General features: G+C 44.3%; 1 protein-coding gene and 1 long non-coding RNA gene across 3 annotated transcripts in view; both read right to left on the reverse strand.

Moving 5' to 3' along the window:
• Positions 1–21,259, reverse strand: part of itgb1a (integrin, beta 1a) — a 28,007-nt gene extending 6,748 nt beyond the window's left edge. For both annotated transcript variants that reach the window (XM_026179156.2, XM_026179155.2), the window contains exons 1-5: positions 20,910–21,259; positions 2,159–2,225; positions 1,713–1,798; positions 1,050–1,281; positions 787–957 (exon numbers count right to left, since the gene is read on the reverse strand). In XM_026179156.2, the coding sequence (XP_026034941.1) occupies positions 787–957; positions 1,050–1,281; positions 1,713–1,798; positions 2,159–2,225 (556 nt within the window). In that variant the 5' untranslated portion in view covers positions 20,910–21,259. The remainder of the gene's footprint in view (positions 1–786; positions 958–1,049; positions 1,282–1,712; positions 1,799–2,158; positions 2,226–20,909) is intronic.
• On the reverse strand, positions 14,987–18,909 carry LOC145430905 (uncharacterized). Its single transcript, XR_013911237.1, has 2 exons — positions 18,500–18,909; positions 14,987–15,125 (listed from the first exon to the last, which is right to left on the reverse strand). It is a non-coding gene; the product is annotated as an uncharacterized LOC145430905 (long non-coding RNA).
• Positions 21,260–21,518: the final 259 nt, after the last annotated feature.

Raw genomic sequence — 21,518 nt, forward strand, 5'->3', positions numbered from 1 at the left:
CAGTATTTTGAGTTCATTATGTTTTGGTACTTTTGCATCATGGATTTTCCTTTATGTTTCTCTGGTACTTGGTTTTTCAGTTATCTTGGTGTTTTTCTATATTATGATTTATGATCTGATACTGTTGTGATTATGATTATGATTTAGTAGCCTTTGGTCAGTGTCAAGTCTGTCTCTGTCTAGTCTGTGTCTTAGTAAAGTGTGTTTTGTTTCCTGTTTTACTTTGAAGGTTCTTGTTCCTGTCTGATGTTAGTATGTGCAGCTTTGTTCCCCCTGTCTCGTTAGCCCTGATCTCTCCCAGCTGTGTCTCCCTCCTGTTGCCGATTTCCCCGTTACTACCCTGTGTATATAAGCCCTGTGTTTTCCCATTCTCAGTGTCGCGTCGTACCATCAGTTTATGCCTGTGTGTTCTTGGTCTCAGTGTTCCGTCCTCACTTTATGTTTGTTTTCCTGCCAGCAATAAAGCTGAGGTTTTTTGAGTTACATTCCATTTTCCGAGTCCTGCATTTGGATCCTCATCTCTGCCTGCCCGCACACAGAGCCTTGACACATATGATTAGTTGTTTGTTTTTTTTGCTTGTTTTTAAATGAGAATTGAATTGAAAAGAACTTCATCCAACCTCAAAATTGCTTTAAGAGTATACCTCTAAACTGTCTATCTATTTATTTTTATAATTTTGAGGGGGGCTACAAATGTATATTTGTGCAGTTATAAAAGTCTTTCTTTACTTGTGTAATTACATTTTATAGTGAGAAAATTAAACAGGTGTTATTGATAATCCCCACCTATATGAAAGTCACTGGTGATCTTTTTCATCTCCAACATGAGACTGGTTCCCAGGTTCTTGACATTCTCCAGATCATCCTTCATTGAGTAGGACAGGTCCATCAAGTAGTACAGGTCAATGGGATAATCTTCAGCTCGTTTGAACTTCAAGTCAAAAGACTGGGGCTGACCTACATAAAGAGATCACATTTAAAGTTTAAATAAAACTGAGGTTGCTCCAGCCTGGATGCACTTCCAGTAACAGTATAAAATGTGTTCTCACCAGATCGAAGGTTGAGTCTGAGTTTCTGGGGCTGGATCTGAGTGATTTCCTCTGGCTTTGGTTTATTGGTTTCGACCCCAGTAACCTTTTTGCGATTGGTCACACGCTTGTTTGTGATGATCCACTTCTTGCCGGTTGGATTCTGAATTTGCGAATCATTACAACCCCTGTCTTTTAAAGACTCTACCTCATCACAACGGGTTGACAAGGCTTCACCCTGTTTCAGGAAGTTCTAAGAGCAGCAGCACAGAGAGAATTAAAGGAGCAGTCTGTCAGTTTAACAAGTTAAAATCTGTTCATATGTAGGCATCTTTGTTATGTGTAAACAAGGATGTTCTACAATGTACAACAAGCCAAATGATCACTTTGGAGAGAGAGAGTGGAGACTAGAAAAGTATAACAGACTACAGCCTACCCTGCGCTCCTAGGTAGGAGCAGTCTTTGTAAATTGGATGAGTGTAAAATACTGGCTTCTTGCTCCTCTGTATATCATTGATATAAAAGATTGCTAAAAATGCCACCCTTCTCTTTGGGAATTGACGAATCTATCGATGTTTCAAAGATAACAAAGAGTATAAGCCTAACATAAAACATAATGTTAGGCTTAACAGCTGTTTTCACTTCCGCAGCAGTGAAAACAGCTGACCACTTCAGTTCACGTACTTCCTGTTCACACCAGCCACATTTGGCTCCAGCCTGGATGCATTCCCCACAGTGTTTGGCATTGGCACTGATGCACTCGTTCCCCTCTAGATGGAAAACAAAGAGAGAAGAGAGAGCAGAGTCAGAGGGAGGAGAGGTATAGCGCAGTCGCTGCAAAATAAGCAGTCCTGTTAAGCCCCCGCCTGCGCGCTTACAAATCGGTTCCTCTGCAACACTCCGCGTCTCAATGGTAATGGGAGACAGAGACGGATAATTCCATTTTTTCCATTATCCTCTATGCCCTGATGCTGAAGTGGAGCTCTGCTCAGCAACATCATTAACCCTCCCTCGCCACAGTGGGACTCATCAAAATAAACTGCATGTTTACTATACGAGCTGACATCAACAAAATGATATAATTGGGACACATGAAGGATGCTACGGAAATATCAAGAGGAAAATCTTACCTTTCTGAGGATTACAGTAGCAAAAGACTCCTAACAACAGAGATATCAAGATCACCTTCAGGTCCATCTGAAAAACACACAAGGGGAAAAAATATATACATCAAGGTGTTCTGGTCTTGACATAAACAGAGCGACTGCTGTTTTGAAAAGCACAATGCCATTTTGACTGTGCCTTTATTTCCAATAACAGGATCTGGTGTGCTTGGTGGCCTGAGTGTCTGAATTAATAATATCCACGGATAAAAAGGTCCACAAGAGTGAGAACGAGTGTCCAAGAGATGACAGATTAAACCTGCAAATAGCTTGGTTATAATTGGAGGTAATAAATTATCCTGTTATAGCGTGCTTGGCTATTCTCAGATGGTCATAGGGTAACAGGCCGCTCATTTAAATCAAACCACTTTCACTCACGCACACACACAAGATTACATCAACTCATCCTTAGCTTGGACTGTACCTATTATTTATTTCTCTCCCACAATTCCTTTTACTGTAAATAGCATCAGCTCCCTAGAGTCATCCCCTCTGTCGTCGTGTACATTGATCCCTGTCTGACTGCAGGCCATTTGGTTGGCTAGTTGCTGTGTGTGGACATATTTTATCACAGATAGCTCAAAGCTGCTAAAATGCTCAACAACTTATTTTAGCAACAAACATGCTAATGCCCAAATAAGTAGGCACGAGCTCATAGCCTAGCTAAAAACAGCTGAGTTCGAGTTTACAGGCTTTATTTTTATGTATTTTACGTTTTATGTTTTTTTTTTTACTGTTTTCACAGTGTTTCGTTTTTATGCCTCTGTGTCACTATAAATTCTGCATAACCGATGATTATATTAAGATATAGTTTGTGCTGGCATTCTTTAAGATTCGCAGCACCTCTTACTGGCAGACCTACTCAGCCGCAGCTGAGAAAGCTCCTCGACAGAACTGTCAACCAACCACCAGCCAGCAAAGGATCAGATCATGTTGAATCTAAAACATGTGGAAGGTATACCCAACACTCCATCTGACCATAAAACACAAACTGATGGTGAGTCATTGCTAAAATATTCTCAGAATATAGAAGTCTACCACACTACAGGTCAAGGATCCAAATTAGAGACTGACAGACAGACAGCGGTAAAGTCACAAAACTTTGATTTTAACTTATTTAGACTACTGGCTGCTGCTGGCTATTCATGGAGGCTGCAATAAAAGACTGCATTCCCTCACACTGTGCTAAAGGAAGCTCTGATGTTCAGTGTTCACTGTGTTGACTGATGCATTCCTAAGCACTTGTGTGAATGTGTGTGTGCGTTTATCCAGACACAGAGGGACAGACGGCCTGTCTACAGCCCCCCAGATTAGATCAGCTGGCTTGGCACTGCTGGGCATGGGCAGCATGTTCTAGTTGGTGTTGGAGCTGGACATTTAATGGAATAAAAAGATCCCATAGCATCTTCTATGGTAGAATACAGATCTATGACCCAGCTTTAAATGTTGCGAATGATTGGTTTATGTGTAGTCAGTATACAGGATAAAGAAGTGACTCAGGTGAAAATCCTGATCTTAAACTCAAAGAGGTTCACAAACATGATATTTCTGTGTATGTTTCTTGTTTGCAGTCAAATAAAAACAATGGCAATAAGACTCTTTTCAGGTGTCAAGTTAGAAAAATAACCATGCTGTCTTCAATCCCATGAAGCTTTGCAGCTGTACAGAGGAATGCTTAGTAAATAACTACAGTAGGATATAGAGCTGAAGACTGAGAGCAGCCCAAGGAAGGTTCAGGAACAGGTCATCCAGAAACGTCAGACTTCCCAGACTTCTAAATCAACTAAATAACTTGTCAATATTTCCAGGTGCTTTTCCTCACACACTGTTATATGTTTTAGTAAAATAAAAAGGTAGAAAAACGATTACTTCGAAAGCAAAAACCCACCACTGATAAGGTAGGACATACTTGGTGGAAAGTTGTTTATTATATAAGCATGAATGTTTAAACTCAACTGTAATCTGTCTGTTTGCATTTCAGAAATGCAGTTTATGCAATTCATAAATGATAAAATTCAGCGTAGAATGCAATCAGACCAATTTATCAGCTGATATTAGCCATCTGGTCTATTGGTGTCTGCATGCGTAACTGCTGATAAATGAAAATTTAACAGGTAAAGAAATGGGAGAGACACCCTTCAACTACTCTTTACTTTTCTTGCTGGCAGTCAGCTGATCCAAGCAGAGTTGAGCAGAGTAAATATAAGAAAACAAAAAACTACACAACAATTTTTGGGGAAATGCTTATGTTTCATGGGTCTGAAAGCAGCCAAGATGCCCCCCCCCCCGCACGCGCACACATCCTCCAACCACACACACCCATATTTTGCTCCATTGCGGTTTATTTCACACCTCAAACATTTAGTAAACAATTAAGCAAATACAAGTAATCTGCAATAAATTACAGGTAGTAATAAAATAAACTACTAACTCTTTTATGCTGCGTCCACACCTACACAGGTATTTTTGAAAATGCAGCTGTTTCGTCCACACGTAAACGGCGTTTCGAATCACCGAAAACTGAGATTTTTTAAAACTCCTTCTTTGCGTTTACGTGTGGACGAGGAATACAGAGTTCGTCACACAACGTCAAAGGTATGTGCCTTTTTTCACATCACACTGTGCGCCACGTTATTGTTTACATGAGATGAATTGCAGAATAGCAGATAGAGACAAAATGTTAATCTATCTTCAGTTTTTACAGGCTTACATACACACACGCAGTTACTGTCCCTCCATTTACAAAGGCAGAGGCGTCACGGTGTGATTATTTTACGTGTAGTTGTTTTTTTTTCCTGTGTAATAATATTCAACATTGCTATCAATACACTTTTCAAAAAATGCCTCTCTGTGCAAAATGGGTTTAAAAACATAAACAACTGTGAGATACTGTTTGTCCGTGATTTAGGCTACGTTCACACTGCAGGTCTTAATGCTCAATTCCGATTTTTTGATCAAATCCGATTTTTTTGTCTGCTCGTTCACACTACAAATAAAATGCGACAGCAAATGCGCTCTAGTGTGAACGCTCAAAGCGGCCCGCATGCGCAAAAGAAGGCGTCACACACAACGCGCTCTGTTTAGACCCAGAGCAAACAATATTGTTTGACTGATGGCCCTTAATATAAAGACTTCGGACTTCACGTTTCCCAATTTTTGCTTTAAGTTATTTTGTTATTTACATAATAATGTAGATAACCTAATAATGATCCTTTTTTTTTTCTTTTGCCTGTCCCGTTTGGCTCTTTTGCCATCAGAATTGTTGTCTAAAGGCAAAGAAAGATGCCCAACGGATTTACTTTACCAAATTGACCATCCCAGCCTTGCCATAATGGTCCATTTGATTCACCTTTTATTGTTTATTTTATTTTCACTTGCTGAATATGGGACAGACTTGACTGGGGGAAAGAAGGGGAGAAAGAAAGAGGGAAAGAGAAACAGCTGAGAAGAGGGACGGGGGAGAAGGGCAAAAGACAAAAACCAACAGAATGAGCAGAAAAAAAATGCATATATCAATCACCTGGATCACCTGTTGAGAAAGAAAAAAGAAAACAAGCAGAAGAGAACAAGAGTAATAGAATAAACAGCATCACAATGATATATGGGAATATGACAGTAAATACTAAATATTAAACATTATTGTGCAGCACATAAGATCAACAGAACACAGTGTGCTTTGAGGTAGGAGCCAAAAAGGGTGAAGTTTGTGGGTGTGATCACCCGTTTGTACACCTGTGAGCATGGACGCGCTTGTTTTTTTAAAAGGTTCCTTCATGTAATGATCTGCTAGAGGGTGTGGGGGGGCCACAGCCCCGTCCTCCAGGGCATGAAGCAGGCATGGAGGAGATCAAAACTCCAGACATCCAGAGGCCCCCAGAACACAAGAGACCAAGAAAGACCAACAGAGGGGCAGCCGCGCCACTGTCCCAGAAAGAGCTGAGGAGAGTCCCAGATGAGGGCTCACTCAGCAGCCGCGGAGCAGAAGCCAGGGGGGGTTGCAGTGACGCGCCCGTGAGCTCCGCCGGCAGCCAGCCGTGCCTGAGTGACCGAGCCCCAGGCCGAGAGGCCGGGGGCACCCCACCTCCGAAGTGGCCCGAGCGAGCCCCAGGCTCCAGGCCCCGATAAGCGGCCGCCAAGGAGTGAGCCGGTGTGTACCTGGACGCCCATCCCCAGACACAAAGAACCACCAACGCACCGACACCTGAGGGAGTCCGCCACTGGCAGGGGAAGTGGTGGTGGGAGGAGATAGGCCTCCATACCTTGGAGGGCCTGAGATGTCCCCAGAGAGGTGGCGTCTGATACCCAACCTGACATATAGACACAGACATACAGGCACACACATATACAAACATCCATTCCCACCCTCATGCTCTCATATGCACTTACTCCACACTCAACCAACGTGGAGACAAACATAAAGAGACGCTGTACACACGATCACACTCCCCAAGCGTACTCTAAGAACCAGGTCTAGGTACCCTTGCCCCTGGAGGGGGTAACTGCACCCAGACCCAGGTGGTGTTACCCTTTTCCCTGCGGTGGGGAGAGGCAGACTGCCCCGACTCCGCAGCAGCAGGGAGGCCCCACACTCCAGACCGCAGTCGGACGGCCAACTCCTCCTCCTAGCCCCCCCGCTCCAGCAGGCCGCAGAGAACAGGGGTTAGAGAAGATTCCAAACCTCCCACCACCTAATAATGATCCTTATTGCTGTTTTAGAGAGGAGCGGTGCTTCAAAGGATAGTTGCAGATTTCTGTCAGAATCTGCAGATTATACAGTACAAATAAAATGTTCACGTTTCTCCAGCGTTGTCTTCCCAACAGTTTCACTTACATCTACACTGGATGGCCAGGAAGCGTTCGTGATGTCTTCTCCAGCGCTGATAATTTCCATCGGTCTTGTGTCAGTGACGTAAAAGACGGATTTAATGCAACATGACCGTTCAAACAGCAGTCGCTTTCTAAAACATCGAATATGTATCGGATTCAGGACCACATATGAAAGTGACCCAGATCGGATTTGAAAATATCGGATTTGTGCTGTTCACACTGTCACACCATGATCGGATATGGGTCGCATAGGGTCAAAAAAATCGGATTTGATGCGCTTTTGCCTGCAGTGTGAACATAGCCTTAGACAGGGGGAACAAATCGTGGCAGGATCGGCCTGATATTATTTGTATCCCACCGTAACTTTACTGTATAAAGAGCTAACATCTCCAAAATGTCAGGAGTAGTTAGTCATTACAACAAGTGTTTGTGAACTAAAAATCAAGAATGTGGGATACTGTTTGTCCGTGATTTCAACAGCCCAGCGCATGCTCCGATAAAGGGAGACCCAATTATGCAGGGGAGACCTACCTTGGCACTTGTGTAGGTGAAACCAAAGGGAAGATATGCTTCACCAAGACATGCTTCTAGTCTTTGGCTTAGCAGTGTCCAAGCGTTTTTTTTCCCCTTTTCATACCGCGCCCCCCCCCTGCAATGGCTCTGCGATACTGAGGTGCATTCTTGAGGATATCATGAACTTTTCCTGTCAGTAAGCCAGTGTTACTGAAACTGTCTTTGAAGTAGAAATTATATTGTTGGTTTCAGACACTTTCGGACAAAACTCAAACAAACTGAAATTGTTTATGAAAGGGAAAATGTGATTTCTAGGTCACAGCTAACATTAGCTGGTATAATGTTAGCGTGGTGGTTCCCAAACTTTTTTTGTTAGGCCCCCCTTTGTTTTACAATAAAATGCCCCCCCCCCACTCCCCCTGCAAAAACACATCCTCCAAGCGTAAAATAATGGTTGTTTTTTCTGTTTTTTGAAAGAGATTGTAGTTTTACACACACCCATATGGGTGTATGTGTAAAACCACTACCTCTTTTCAAAAAATGTCTCTCCGTGCAAAATGGGTTTAAAAACATAGACAACCATGGGATACTGTTTCAACCTCTGCTTTGCATTTGTCTTGGAGCCCCGTCAAAAAACTTGTCCATTATGCTAGTAGTGTCCAAGCATTCTTTTTTATTTTAAATTCATCCCCCCCTAGTAAGTAGAGGAGACTCTACTTACTAGGATATCTGAATATCAGATTTTTAAATCACAACATATTGATATTGGTCTTAAAAATCTTATATCTGTCAGGTGCTGCTACAGGATGAGAAACACAGTTAGGCTGTAAGAAGAAACCAAATCATATTTTTGTAATTAATAAAATTGCTTGAGAATTACTATTACTATTCACTCAGACATGTTTTGATATGGTGAAATGTAAAAAGCATACCCACAAGGACAGAAGCTGTGCAAATAAATGGCAGCACATATTATTATTTATAAGTTCCTAGGAAACCAGGCTTTTAACACACTGTCGTTATCCTGCACTGGTGTGTGGGAGAACTGGTTCCAGGCACCAGGATGCTGTAACCAGGATTTTATGAACATGCAAACTAATGCTAAGAACACGTTATCATCTATAATTCTCTTTGCGCTAACTTTGCAAAATTCATGAGGTTCGAAAAGACCGTACACCTAGAAGTATGCTTTCACAAACAACCTGGTAATTTTTACTATGAAAAATATATGAATCAAACTTGGTAATGTGTTATTACATAACAAATGTAATGACATGTGTGTGCTTTAATGTGTGAGTAGATGGAAAGGGTAATATAGATAAATTCCCTGACTACAGCAGAAAGAGCAGTTACTTTAACTCCCTGTCTCTCCCCCACTCAGACGTCTGCATACATACATGGAAATTTAACTCTTCACACACACCTGAACTGTGACTAGTGGCAGCCCAGCGTTTCGTAGGCTTCTGAAGGCTCTATCAGTTGGCAAGAGAAAGTGATGTATGGCAGACGCTGTGGTGCGTGACTAAAACGGGCTGAGGCATTCCAGAGAGCCTGAACATTGCCTGACCAGGATAGTAACCCATAACACTGTTACTGCACTTTGGGGAAATGTGAGCTGTTGTGACACCCACGATGCATAAACAAACTCCCTCCATCCTTGTCTCTCTTCCTGCCTCAATTTTCCTGATTAAACCCGATTACAAACCCACTTTTTCCATTTTTCCACGACTTTTCTCATCTGCACATATTGTTTATGACTTTTTTACATCACGTTAACAGATATTAGCTTGAGGTGAGTGGGGGGTGAATCCCTGCGTGAAAATCTGTGGTGCAGAAATTAATTGAGCTACTTTAAAAGACTGGATTTACTTCCCTTCAAGCTGAGCTGCATTTGCAAGTACTTAGGACTACTTACTTCAGCAAGCACTGCCATGAATAATGACCACTGGAGTCAAGGGAGAGAAACAGGGAGACACGGTAAACCATACAGTGGAGCTGCAAAGAACTGGTTGCTGCTCAGAGTCACAGCTCTCTTTGTGGCTAAAGGCTGGGTGCTTGGTTCCCTCAGAAAGGCTGTTCTTCTAAGTTTGTGAAAAGAGGGAATGGAAAAGAAGGAAAAACAGGAAAGGGCGGTCCACAGCTCAAAGGAAAAAGGGTAGCCTCAAGTCCAAAGGAAAGGATCCCACAGACTTTACTTCTGCTCATGTATCTCCTAATCCTCTCTCCTCCATTTGCACTTTTACTGTACTTTTACTGTCATTAACTTTAATTGGTAATGACAATTACGTAACTTTTAACAGGTCTTCACAGCTTAAGACTGATACATTTCATAGACACTGATAGCTTGGAGTTTTTAGTTGATATTTAATTCCAGCATTCCAACATGTGTTCAGTTTCCAGAGTTGCCTGTGGCATATCTTTGGCATCCTATACTCCCATCCCTCCCATTTTCTCTCCCTCATTTCCCTAACGCACTCCGTTGCGCTGCCTCCCTCCTCCCTCATATCCCCGGCACAATCGCTCAGTTCACTCCCTCCGCTGTGAGTGGAGCCAAGCCGGTGGCCCCTTTGACTCCACATACCCTTCAAACACAGCGGAGTGGGGAACATGTCTGAGCTCTGAGACATACAAGCCGCCGGACAGAACTGAAGGAGAATACCAAACAGTGTCTGCCTGTGTCTCTATCCACCCCCACCATCATCCGGAGGACCCTCTCAAAAGTAATGAATCAGGCTGCCCTCTGAGACCACGAGGATCTGATACTTAAAGTGCTCCCACTCACCATCCAATTTTTGGCTTAAAAGGGCCTCTGTGCGCTAAATAATACTAATGAAACAAAATACAATATCTTTTGGTGCTTCTTTGTTTCAAGGGGATTGATAAGTGCAGACAATCCAATTTAGTAGTCGATGTGAATTTTTGCACAGAAGAAAAGAGTAAAACACTCCAGGTGACAGCGGCTGAGAAATGTCATAGTTTCCACGTTACATCAGCATGTTAGTTCTGTGCGATTCCTCAAGCGAAACAGCTTCCAGAAATGGAAAAAACACTAAAAATAACTGGCCCGAAGAGTGAGGCTGAAAGGCATGAGACGGGATGAGCAGTGAGTTTTCTTTCCCATTTTTAGTCTGAAAAACATACAGTCAATATTCAGCTTCCATTTCTATTTTCCCATTGCGAGAAAACGATCCAGGGGTTCTAGGAGCGGCTAACAAGTTTTTCATTGATTATGGGTAAAATATGTAATATAAAATGCATACTGAATATTCAACTAGGAAACTGACAGAAGCAACAATTACCCAGTAACTGTAACATAAAAACTGTAGCGGCATAATAGTGATGCGCAGATTTGCTAAGATCCTGACCTATAACGGCCAGTATTAGCTATTTGACAATAATTTCTTATCTACATTTATAAATTAAGAGATTCAAATTCAGAGAAGAAAAACACCCTGCAACCATGTTATTGATGCTGCATAGTTTGTCTCTGCAGCTTCCCTGTTGGGAGCACATTTGAAACACAATGACAAGCAGCATCTGATCCAAGCAGAGCCAGGCAGAGCCTGAAGAGAGTACATGAGTAATCCACCTATTGTGCCTAAAAACAATATTAAACTTTATTATCATACTCACTAAGTGAGACAGTATCAGCTGATATATCTGATTTTTAAATCACCAGATATTAGTGCTGGTATCGGACTTATAAGTATAAGTCAGGTTCCTTTACTTATTAATTCAAAGCCGTTGAAAGAGTTATTTTCTGTAGCTAAAAGCAGTCCATATATCAGCAACAGTCACTGAATTCCATTCAAATTAGCTAGCTTTAAATGCTAGTGAAATGCACTAATGTGATTTGTATAAGATAAAGAGCACATAATTTCAAAAACCTTAACAGTTACAGGCAGTGGCATTTTAGGCATCTTCTTTAGTGAGTAAATAAGAAAAAAATGTGTATTTATGCACTTTCTGCTTCACTGCAAACCCAACCTTGAATTTGTTTTTGCCATTATAACCCTAGCACCTTGCTTAAAGCAGTGATGTGCCATTATATAACAACAGCTGCTCACATTTTAGCTATTAAAGGTGATAGCTCATTTACATAATACCGGTAGAAGCCGTCTAGTTGTTTTCTTAATCAGGAATCCTGTTAAAAAGTGTTTCAGGCAATGTCAAAGTTTTCCAGAATATTTCCCTGAGAGACCTGTAATTATGCACAGTGTGATAGTTTAATAGAGTAATAAGGATAATAGCTACAGCCTAAAAAACAGTTTTATCAGCGATTCGACAGAGAGCCTGTTGCTGGCCTTAAAAATTCTGCTGCAGCTTTTCACACAAAACACTTAGCCACGCATGCTCTCTTGAGCCCTGCCAACATTCTCCTTGTGTGTGACAGAGGCTAAAGATATACTTCTGAGAAGGGATACTGCATTTGAAGGACTTTTCCACTCAGATAATCTATAACACTTTCATAGGACTGGTTTCTTTTTTTCTTAAAAAGAAAAGTGCACATCAAACTGGGTTTGTATCTCATCACATCACGTCCTCGCATGGTAGCTAAGTAGAAACAATCGAAACCCAGCCACAGCCTTTGGTGGAGGGCCAAGACCATATCGCTTTTCAGGGCTCTATCCCTGTGTTGAAAATAGCTGTGCAATGCTAACGTTATTTTGGACTCGTCCTCCCTGCCTGGCCTCTCCAATCTCTCTTTGGTTTGACACAAAGTTAATCATAAATCTCCCTCGAGCCTACAAACATATAACCAATTTAATACTTGTTTCTGTAGAAGTAACGACACACTTTATTCTGTAGCATTCTTGAAAAAAGAATTGCTGTTGAAGTAAGGCAGATTTGTTTGACAGAAGACAAGCTTTGTTTAGTTTTAAGGAGCCATCTGTTTTACCATTTACAGCAATGCTATAAAAGCAGAGTGAGACAAGGCAAGAGGGTCCAGTTTTTACCACTACCAACCACCAGTCTAAACTGTAGGATGGCTGTGGAAATCTTGTGGGGTTATCTTGCTGTGACAGTGTGAGCCTTGGGCTCAGTCTGTGGAGCTGGGAGCAGCTGTACAATAAGCCCTTCCAAACTCCCTGTCTTTGCTGACTCTGTCCTTCCTGCTCTAAAACACAGGAAGCTAAAGAACGTACAAGAAGCCTGCATCAATATGCCTGGAAACCAGCCAGGCATGACATATATGGATGTTCAGTGGGAAATAGGAGAACAAAGAAAGTTAATGACAAGCGAGAGCCAGGAAAAGGCTACTTTACTACAAAGAGGTGAAATGGTTGTGATCTGCCAGAACAGCAGCTTATTGACTTTCTGAATGAAGCGTGTCTGATCTAAACCTAAACCAGTCCATCACTGTAATCAGAACTGTGCAAGAAGCTAAACAAACTTGGAAACTGCTTTAAACAACAGCAGCACTGGAGCCAAAGGGAGCGACTGGAAATTAACTGACAGCTGAAGCATTTTTTAATTCTACAAAAATCAGAGCAGAACCTGGGCTGACAGCAGCCTGCAGTCTCCCATAAATATTTGCAGCTGTGAAATGATTAATGAATTGTCTGTTGGGATGGAGACAGGAATAAACATTATTTCTCCAGTAGAGTCAGTAATCTGGGCAACTGCTGACTAGAAATAGGTCAATTCTCCAGGTCTATGCACTAGATGTGACAATTGCAGCAATTCCAAGAGATTGACATTCTCTTTGTTACAGAAAAGGGACCAACATTGCCAGCTGCAGTCAAAGAAGGTGGTGCTTGAGTATGTCTGGCTATAACCATGAGATCCTCTCTGGGGAAGCAGCTGGGTGATATCAAGGACTCACACAACAGCATGTTAGTTCTGGAGGTGTGAAGCTAGTTGATTGTCAGTGACTTACTTGCAATACTAGAGTGAGGCAGTTGTCCAGTAGTAACTCAATCACAGATGATGTCATTCTCTCAGACAGATTGAAAAACAGTAAAGTTTTGTTGATCCTGTTCATCTGGACATTCAGCCGCTGTTTAGGTATTTTAATCAAGGCTATGAATGTAGACTACATGGTGGTAATCAAAGAGAACACACTCAAAGGGAAGAAACTACAGTACCAGCAATCTGACATTACATGTTTTTTTTACAGATATGTGGACGGACACATGTAATAAAGAAACTTTGACATTTGGTTTCACTGCATGAGGCCACCCATGGACACCTCAACTGTTTTTCTATGGAGAGCCTGCTCGAAACCACTGCTCATTAAAGACACTCAGATGTCTTTCATTAGAGCTTCATACTTTACACTAAAAGTGAAGGACCTCCCCTTCTGCTTCCAGGAGAGACTGGAGCAGTAAACACTTCACAGCTCAAATTGTTCCTGTTTTATGTGTTCATGCATACATGTGATTTAGACAGACACATGGGGAGAGATTATTGCTCAAAAGAGGACTTGAGCACGAAGACAGATTGTGATGTCAGCAGTTTAACTATTTAATAACTGTAGCTAAGAGCCTGCAAAAACCTCTGTATACAATACATTTAACAGATGTTACCCGCTGTATTATATTGTAATAGAATGCACCCCCTAAATATCTCCTACTGTTGTGGTAGAAAAAAGTAGACTCTCTTTTAATTTTAAGGTTTTATGTTAAACATTTCTTTTGGCTGCTTCCTTATTCACAATGGATCATCACAGTGGGTGGCTCTGCATATCTGGCACAGCAATAACACTTCTGGTGCAACCCTTCCAGTGTGTCTTAAAATTAGGTAAATACAAAGACTTCACATATTATACTGTGCCATTATTTATTTAACACATTTTTAAGCCAAAATTTAGAGGGCTTGTATAAAAATGAAGTACAGCCCACAATTCAATAGCTTGTACCTTCAGCAGCAGTAAGTTGAAAGAATTGTTTTCTGCCAGTCTCTGGCATCGCTGTGGTGCTCTCTTCTTTCCTACGTTGCTACAGTTTATTGAGGTTTACGGGTATTTGTTCACGCACAGCTCTCTTTAGGTCCCATTGCAGCATTTCAGTTGGATTGACGTCTGGACTTCGACTGGGCCACTGCAACACTCAGTCACTTTATTGTAGACTCTTGGAAGCACTGTCGTGTTTCAGGACCCAGTTTTATTTCAATTTTGGCTTTTGGGCAGATGGCCCCAAAGTTATAAAATGCAATATGCTTATAAATGTTATAAATAGGCGTTCATGGTCAGCTCAATGACTCCAAGGTGCCCAAGTGCTGTAGCTGCAAAACAAGCCCAAATCATCATTCCTTTACGGCCATGCTTGATAGTTGGTATGAGGTGTTTGTGCTGATAAACTGGCTCTCGCCACATGGTGCTCTGCATTACAGCCATACACCTCTGCTTTGGTCTCATCTATTCAAAGGACACTGTCCCAGAAGCCTTATTGTTTCTTCAAATTTGCAAACCAAAGCTGTGGTGCCATGTTTTGTTTTTTTTTATAGAGAAGACACTTTCCTAGCGTGCAATGGTGTTCAGTTCAGTTCTAATTGTACTGTCATGAGCTTTAACATTTAAAATGACACCTTTAGAGTCTCATGTTAAATGCCTGCAGATCAGTCAATAACAATTATTAGTTAAAGTACCCTCCTCCTTGAATCGCTACCTTATCGTGGTGGAGGGGTTTGTGTGTCCCAGGGATCCCAGGGGCTATGTTGTCTGGGGGCTTTTGCCCCCTGGTAGGGTCTCCCATGGCAAACTGGTCCTGGGTGAGGGACCAGACAAAGAGCGATTCAGAAGACCCCCATGAAAAGAATATCGAGGGAACAGTTTACCCTGCCCGGGATAGGGTTACCGGGGCCCCGCCCTGGAGCCAGGCCCGGGGAGGGTGCCCGAGGGCGAGCGTCTGGTGGCCGGGCCTTAGTCCATGGGGCCCGGCCGGGCACAGCCCGAAGAGGAGACATGGGCCCATCCTCCCGCAGGCCCACCACCCGCAGGAGGCGCCATAGGGGTCGGGTGCATTGTGAGCCGGGTGGCGGCCAGGAGCGGAGGCCCTGGCGGACCGACCCCCGGCTGCCAAGACTGGCAATAGGGACATGGAATGTCACCTCTCTGGTGGGGAAGGAGCCTGAGTTGGTGCGTGAGGTTGAGAGGTACCGGCTAGATATAGTTGGGCTCACCTCTACGCATTGTCTGGGCTCTGGAACCAGTCTCCTGGAGAGGGGCTGGACTCTGTCTCAGTCTGGAGTTGCCCCTGGTGAGAGGCGGCGGGCTGGGGTGGGTATTCTTATATCCCCTCGGCTTGCTGCGGGTACGTTGGGGTTTTTCCCGGTGGACGAGAGGGTTTGTTCCCTGCGCCTTAGGGTCGGGGAACGGGTCCTGACTGTCATCTGCGCTTATGCGCCGAGTGGCAGTTCGGAGTACCCAGCCTTCTTAGAGTCCCTGGGGGGGGTGCTGGAAGGTGCTCCACCTGGAGACTCTGTTGTCCTGCTGGGAGACTTCAATGCTCACGTGGGTAACGACAGCGAGACCTGGAGGGGCGTGATTGGGAGGAACGGCCTCCCTGATCTGAACCCGAGCGGTGCTTTGTTATTGGACTTCTGTGCTAATCACAGTTTGGCCATAACGAACACCCTGTTCGAACATAAGAGTGTCCATAAGTGCACGTGGCACCAGGATGCTCTAGGCCGTAGGTCGATGATCGATTTTGTAATCGTATCACCAGACCTGCGACCATATGTTCTGGACACTCGGGTAAAGAGAGGGGCTGAGCTGTCAACTGATCACCACCTGGTGGTGAGTTGGATCAGGTGGCGGGGGAGGACGCTGGACAGACCTGGTGCACCTAAACGCGTAGTGAGGGTGTGCTGGGAACGTCTAGCAGAGGCCCCAGTCCGCGAGATCTTCAACGCACACCTCCGGCAGAGCTTCAACAGCATTCCGAGGGAGACTGGGGACATTGAGTCCGAATGGACCATGTTCAGCGTCTCCATTGCCGAAGCTGCTGCATTGAGCTGCGGCCGCAAGGTGGTTGGTGCCTGCCGTGGTGGTAATCCCCGAACCAAATGGTGGACACCAGAGGTGAAGGGAGCCACCAGGCTGAAGAAGGAGGCCTATCGGGCTTGGTTAGCCTGTGGGACTCCGGAGGCAGCCGACAGGTATCGACAGGCCAAGCGGAATGCGGCTCGGGCAGTGGCTGAAGCAAAAACTCGGGTGTGGGAGGAGTTCGGAGAGGCCATGGAAAAAGACTTTCGGACTGCCTCGAAGAGATTCTGGCAAACCGTCAGGCGTCTCAGGAGGGGAAAGCGGTGCTCTACCTGCACTGTGTATAGTGCTGGCGGAGCGCTGTTGACGTCGACTGAGAAAATTGTCGGGCGGTGGAAGGAATACTTCGAGGACCTCCTTAATCCCACTGACACGTCTTCCGGGGAGGAAGCAGAGTCTGGGGATGAGGGGTGTGACCCACCGATTTCCGGGGGCGAGGTCACTGAGGCAGTTAAACAACTCCTTGGTGGCAGAGCCCCTGGTGTCGATGAGGTCCGCCCCGAGTTCCTGAAGGCTCTGGACGTCGTAGGGCTGTCTTGGTTGACACGTCTCTGCAATGTTGCGTGGAGATCAGGGGCAGTACCTGTGGACTGGCAGACCGGGGTGGTGGTCCCCATCTTCAAGAAGGGGGACCGGAGGGTGTGTTCCAACTACAGGGGGATCACACTCCTCAGCCTCCCCGGGAAAGTCTATGCCAGGGTGCTGGAGAGGAGGGTTCGTCCGCTAGTCGAACCTCGGATACAGGAGGAACAATGCGGTTTTCGTCCTGGTCGCGGAACACTGGACCAGCTCTTTGTCCTCTCGAGGATACTTGAGGGTGCATGGGAGTTTGCCCAACCAGTCTACATGTGTTTTGTGGACCTGGAGAAGGCATTCGACCGTGTCCCTCGGGGCGTCCTGTGGGAGGTGTTGCGCGAGTATGGGGTGTCTGGCCCATTGCTACGGGCCATTCAATCCCTATACAACCGTTGCAAGAGCTTGGTTCGCATTGCCGGCAATAAGTCGGACTCGTTCCCGGTGGGTGATGGGCTCCGCCAAGGCTGCCCTTTGTCTCCGGTTCTGTTCATAATTTTTATGGACAGGATTTCTAGGCGCAGCCAAGTGGCGGAGGGCTTTCGCTTTGGTGGCCTCAGAATCTCATCTCTGATTTTTGCGGATGATGTGGTTCTGTTGGCTTCATCGGGTGAGGGCCTCCAGCTCGCACTGGAGCGGTTCGCAGCCGAGTGTAACGCAGCGGGAATGAGGATCAGCACCTCCAAATCTGAGGCCATGGTTCTCAGCCGGAAAAGGGTGGAGTGCCCACTCCGGGTCGGGGATGAGTTCCTGCCCCAAGTGGAGGAGTTCAAGTATCTCGGGGTCTTGTTCGCGAGTGATGGGAGAAGGGAGCTGGAGATCGACAGACGGATTGGGGCTGCGGCTGCAGTAATGCGGACGCTGCACCGGTCAGTCGTGGTGAAGAGGGAGCTGAGTGTAAAAGCGAAGCTCTCAATTTACCGGTCGATCTACGTCCCTACCCTCACCTATGGCCACGAGCTGTGGGTAGTGACCGAAAGAACGAGATCGCGGATACAAGCGGCGGAAATGAGCTTCCTCCGAAGGGTGGCTGGCCTCTCCCTTAGAGATAGGGTGAGAAGTTCGGCCATCCGGGAGGGGCTTAGAGTAGAGCAGCTGCTGCTCCACATCGAAAGGAGCCAGCTGAGGTGGTTCGGGCATCTGGCAAGGATGCCCCCTGGGCGCCTCCTGGGCGAGGTGTTCCAGGCATGTCCCACCGGGAGGAGGCCCCGGGGCAGACCCAGGACACGCTGGAGAGATTATATCTCTCGGCTGGCCTGGGAACGCCTTGGTATTCCCCCGGACAAGCTGGAGGAGGTGGCTGGGGAGAGGGAGGTCTGGACCTCTTTGCTTAGGCTGCTACCCCCGCGACCCGACCTCGGATAAGCGGATGAAGATGGATGGATGGATGGAGTTAAAGTACCAACGTGCTGCTCTGTGAGATGTCAGCAATCTAAGACGTAGTATGTTCTTTAAAATTACAAGGAATAAACTTGGAATGCTGTAAAATTGCAAGTTTGAGTGCAGTTGGGGATGTTTACTGCACGCCATAGCTGTCTCATCTCTCATTTCCTGTCATTTCCTTACATTTGCTTATCTGACAAAGAAACCCAGCGCAAACAGCGCATGTAATTTTTCTGTCCTGCTAAACACAAACTGCCTCTATTTGTGAGTTACACAAACTCACGGAGCCTTCCAGTTAAAAACTCCCGCTGTCACAATAATAAACAAAGAATGACAGAGTTTACAGCCCTGCAAATGTCTGCTGTCATTTACTCCCAGCAGAACAAATTCTTCATTTTCTCAGCAGACCTTGTAGAGCCGAGGTCAGCGTTAACCGCTTCATACCTCCCTGGTGTTTCCGGGGCTGATTTTAGAAAGAGGAGGCACCCCATCTAAAAAAAGAACAGGGAAGAAAAGGGGCTAGAGGTGCACTGGCGTTCAATGTGGTGAAAATATGAGTGAACAAATGTATTTGTGCCAAAAAACTGTGCGCTAAGAGAATGGCACCCAGTAAAGGCAACAAATCAAAGTGATTATATTGTTTAGAAATTGTTGCTCTTATAGGATTTTTAAATCTCATAAGGTTGGAGAGCACTTGTTATAGAAAAGACTGCTGAGGTTGGTGCTGGCTGATCGCATGTGAATGTCTCGCTGTTTCAGAGCTCATCAGGTTGTTGACCCGCTTTCAAACTCAAGGTAGGATGGGTGTGCAGGCAATTGAGGTGAATGGCTTTAAAAGGCAATTATTTGTGCCACGTTACATCTTTCCGCTTGAAATGTTCCCCTACGGCACAAAGCATGTCTCGCAGGGGGCAATTGTACACATTCATCACTTATGTCTCACAGAGCAACACAAACACACACATTGATCGCATCTATCTCAGTGTAACAAGTTCGCACATAACGTGTGTGCCACTCCCCAACAAAGAAACAAACGCACTCACGTTCATGGGAAACATCACACATCCAGAAGAAACGCCTGGGTGTGGCTCTGAGTCTAAGTGGCATTATAAATCAGCTGGGAGCCCCCCACCCCCACCCCCCAGCAGCTGCTCCCCAGGGAACCTGAGGTCACATCTATTCAGCTGGTGGCTACTGGCTACAACTCCCCTCATTGTCCTACATTTACCCTCCTCCTCAGTTAGCATTCCTCCCCCATGTCCTTACTGTCCTTCCTCCAGCCCCATCACCCTCCTTCATATTGCCTTCTACCCCCTCCCCCCTCCAAACTCCCTCCATCCTTGTCTCTCTTCCTGCCTCCATTTTCCTGATTAAACTTCTAGGATCTTTACCTAGTGGTGGTTTCAGTGCAGTGGGCTATATTATTTACAAGGCCTTCACTCTCCAGCTCTCCTTTAAATGACTGGGGGGTTGGGGGGTTACTCAATAAATGGAAGTTGTTCAGCCTATCAATCACGCACTGCATGGGCAACAACAAGCAGCAGACAGTAAACACTTATAAAGTCTTATAGCTCTGTTTTTAGGTTTTTAGCAGTTTGTTTGTTTTTTTGCGTATATTGGTAAATAGACTGAGGTCAACAGTATTTACAAAGTGGTTCTATATAAAATAAATAAATTAATGTTTTGGAAGTTATGACTTTATGTGACATTGTACCTACATTATAACTAATTCAGACCTTTGTGGCCACTTAAAATATCTTTGTAGAACTATTATGTTTTATTTGTTGCAAATTCTCTTTAAAAAGCCATTTTTAATGCCAACGATACTTTTTAACTAGATAAATAAAGAATACATTTTAGTCACTTTGCCAAAAACTGATTGCATGTTCTACCTTGTGACAGGAATGTTGTTTGTGTCTGAAGATGATATCATTTATTATGATATCATCTATTATTATACATTTGGCACATGTTTTGCATATCATAGGCCAACAACTCATCTATCTAATTTTAATATTATTTAATCACTTTTTTGCAAATACCGGAAATCACTTTTTGACGATCAGATTTCTGGCACAACACCGAGCACATTAGTACACTTCAGTTTGACTATTAATGACAATGTAACACACTGACACATGGCCAGTAACCACAACTATGCCCCATAAACAGCCAGAATCTTTACATTTTAAATCTGCATGTCTGTCATGTCAAATTAAACCACAACACAATGCCCGTGATTAGATTATTGCAAACGGGTTCAAGTATCAGTGAAAAAAAACGTGGGCGATGAGAAAAATAATAAAATGTTACAAATGTTACAAACTTTATATACCTGCCATTAAAATGTAACAGTGACAGTATAAACTTACGTTTAGAAAAATAAAGAAAAAAGAAGAAAAAAGAGGAAATAAATGAACGAATGAAGTTTACCTTGGCGCTGTTATTTCATACAGGAGACATAAGCAGAAGTAAGCTAGCGTTTGTAGTCCTCTGCCCGCAGGAGCGGCACAGGCAGACAGCAACTATCTGCCCTGCTGGCACCGGGGACCACTCTCTCCTCCGAAAAGTCACTGGAGATTTATCCTGCTGCTCATTCCTCTCTGCAGAGAAATATGTCGGCAGTATATATGTTTAAAACCAAATATTCGGTAGTTGGAGAGGGAGACAGTATCCGCACACTGCCTGGGCGGACCTCTTTACCGCGGATTAAATGAAGGGGACGAGCGAAGAGTGAAATCCTCAGTCCTCCGCCGCTGTTCCTAAAAAAAATAAATAAAAAATGCAGCAGCATCGCGGACAATGGCACACCGAGCGTTTCCGGTTACAGCTCCTTCAACATAAAATCAAATTCAAATCTTTTTATTTTTTTTGTTTATTATCTTTATATTTTATAATTGTATATATAACAAAAATAGGAAAAAATTTCAATAACTTTTAAGTTAAAGATTTTTATAGCCCCTTTCGAGAAGGACGAAAGCTTTACAGAAGAGTAAGAATTCTCTGGTAAATGGAGATTAATGGGGAATTCCAAAAAACAAA

This window comes from Astatotilapia calliptera, chromosome 9, assembly GCF_964374335.1.
Source record: "Astatotilapia calliptera chromosome 9, fAstCal68.1, whole genome shotgun sequence".
Taxonomy (NCBI): domain Eukaryota; kingdom Metazoa; phylum Chordata; class Actinopteri; order Cichliformes; family Cichlidae; genus Astatotilapia; species Astatotilapia calliptera.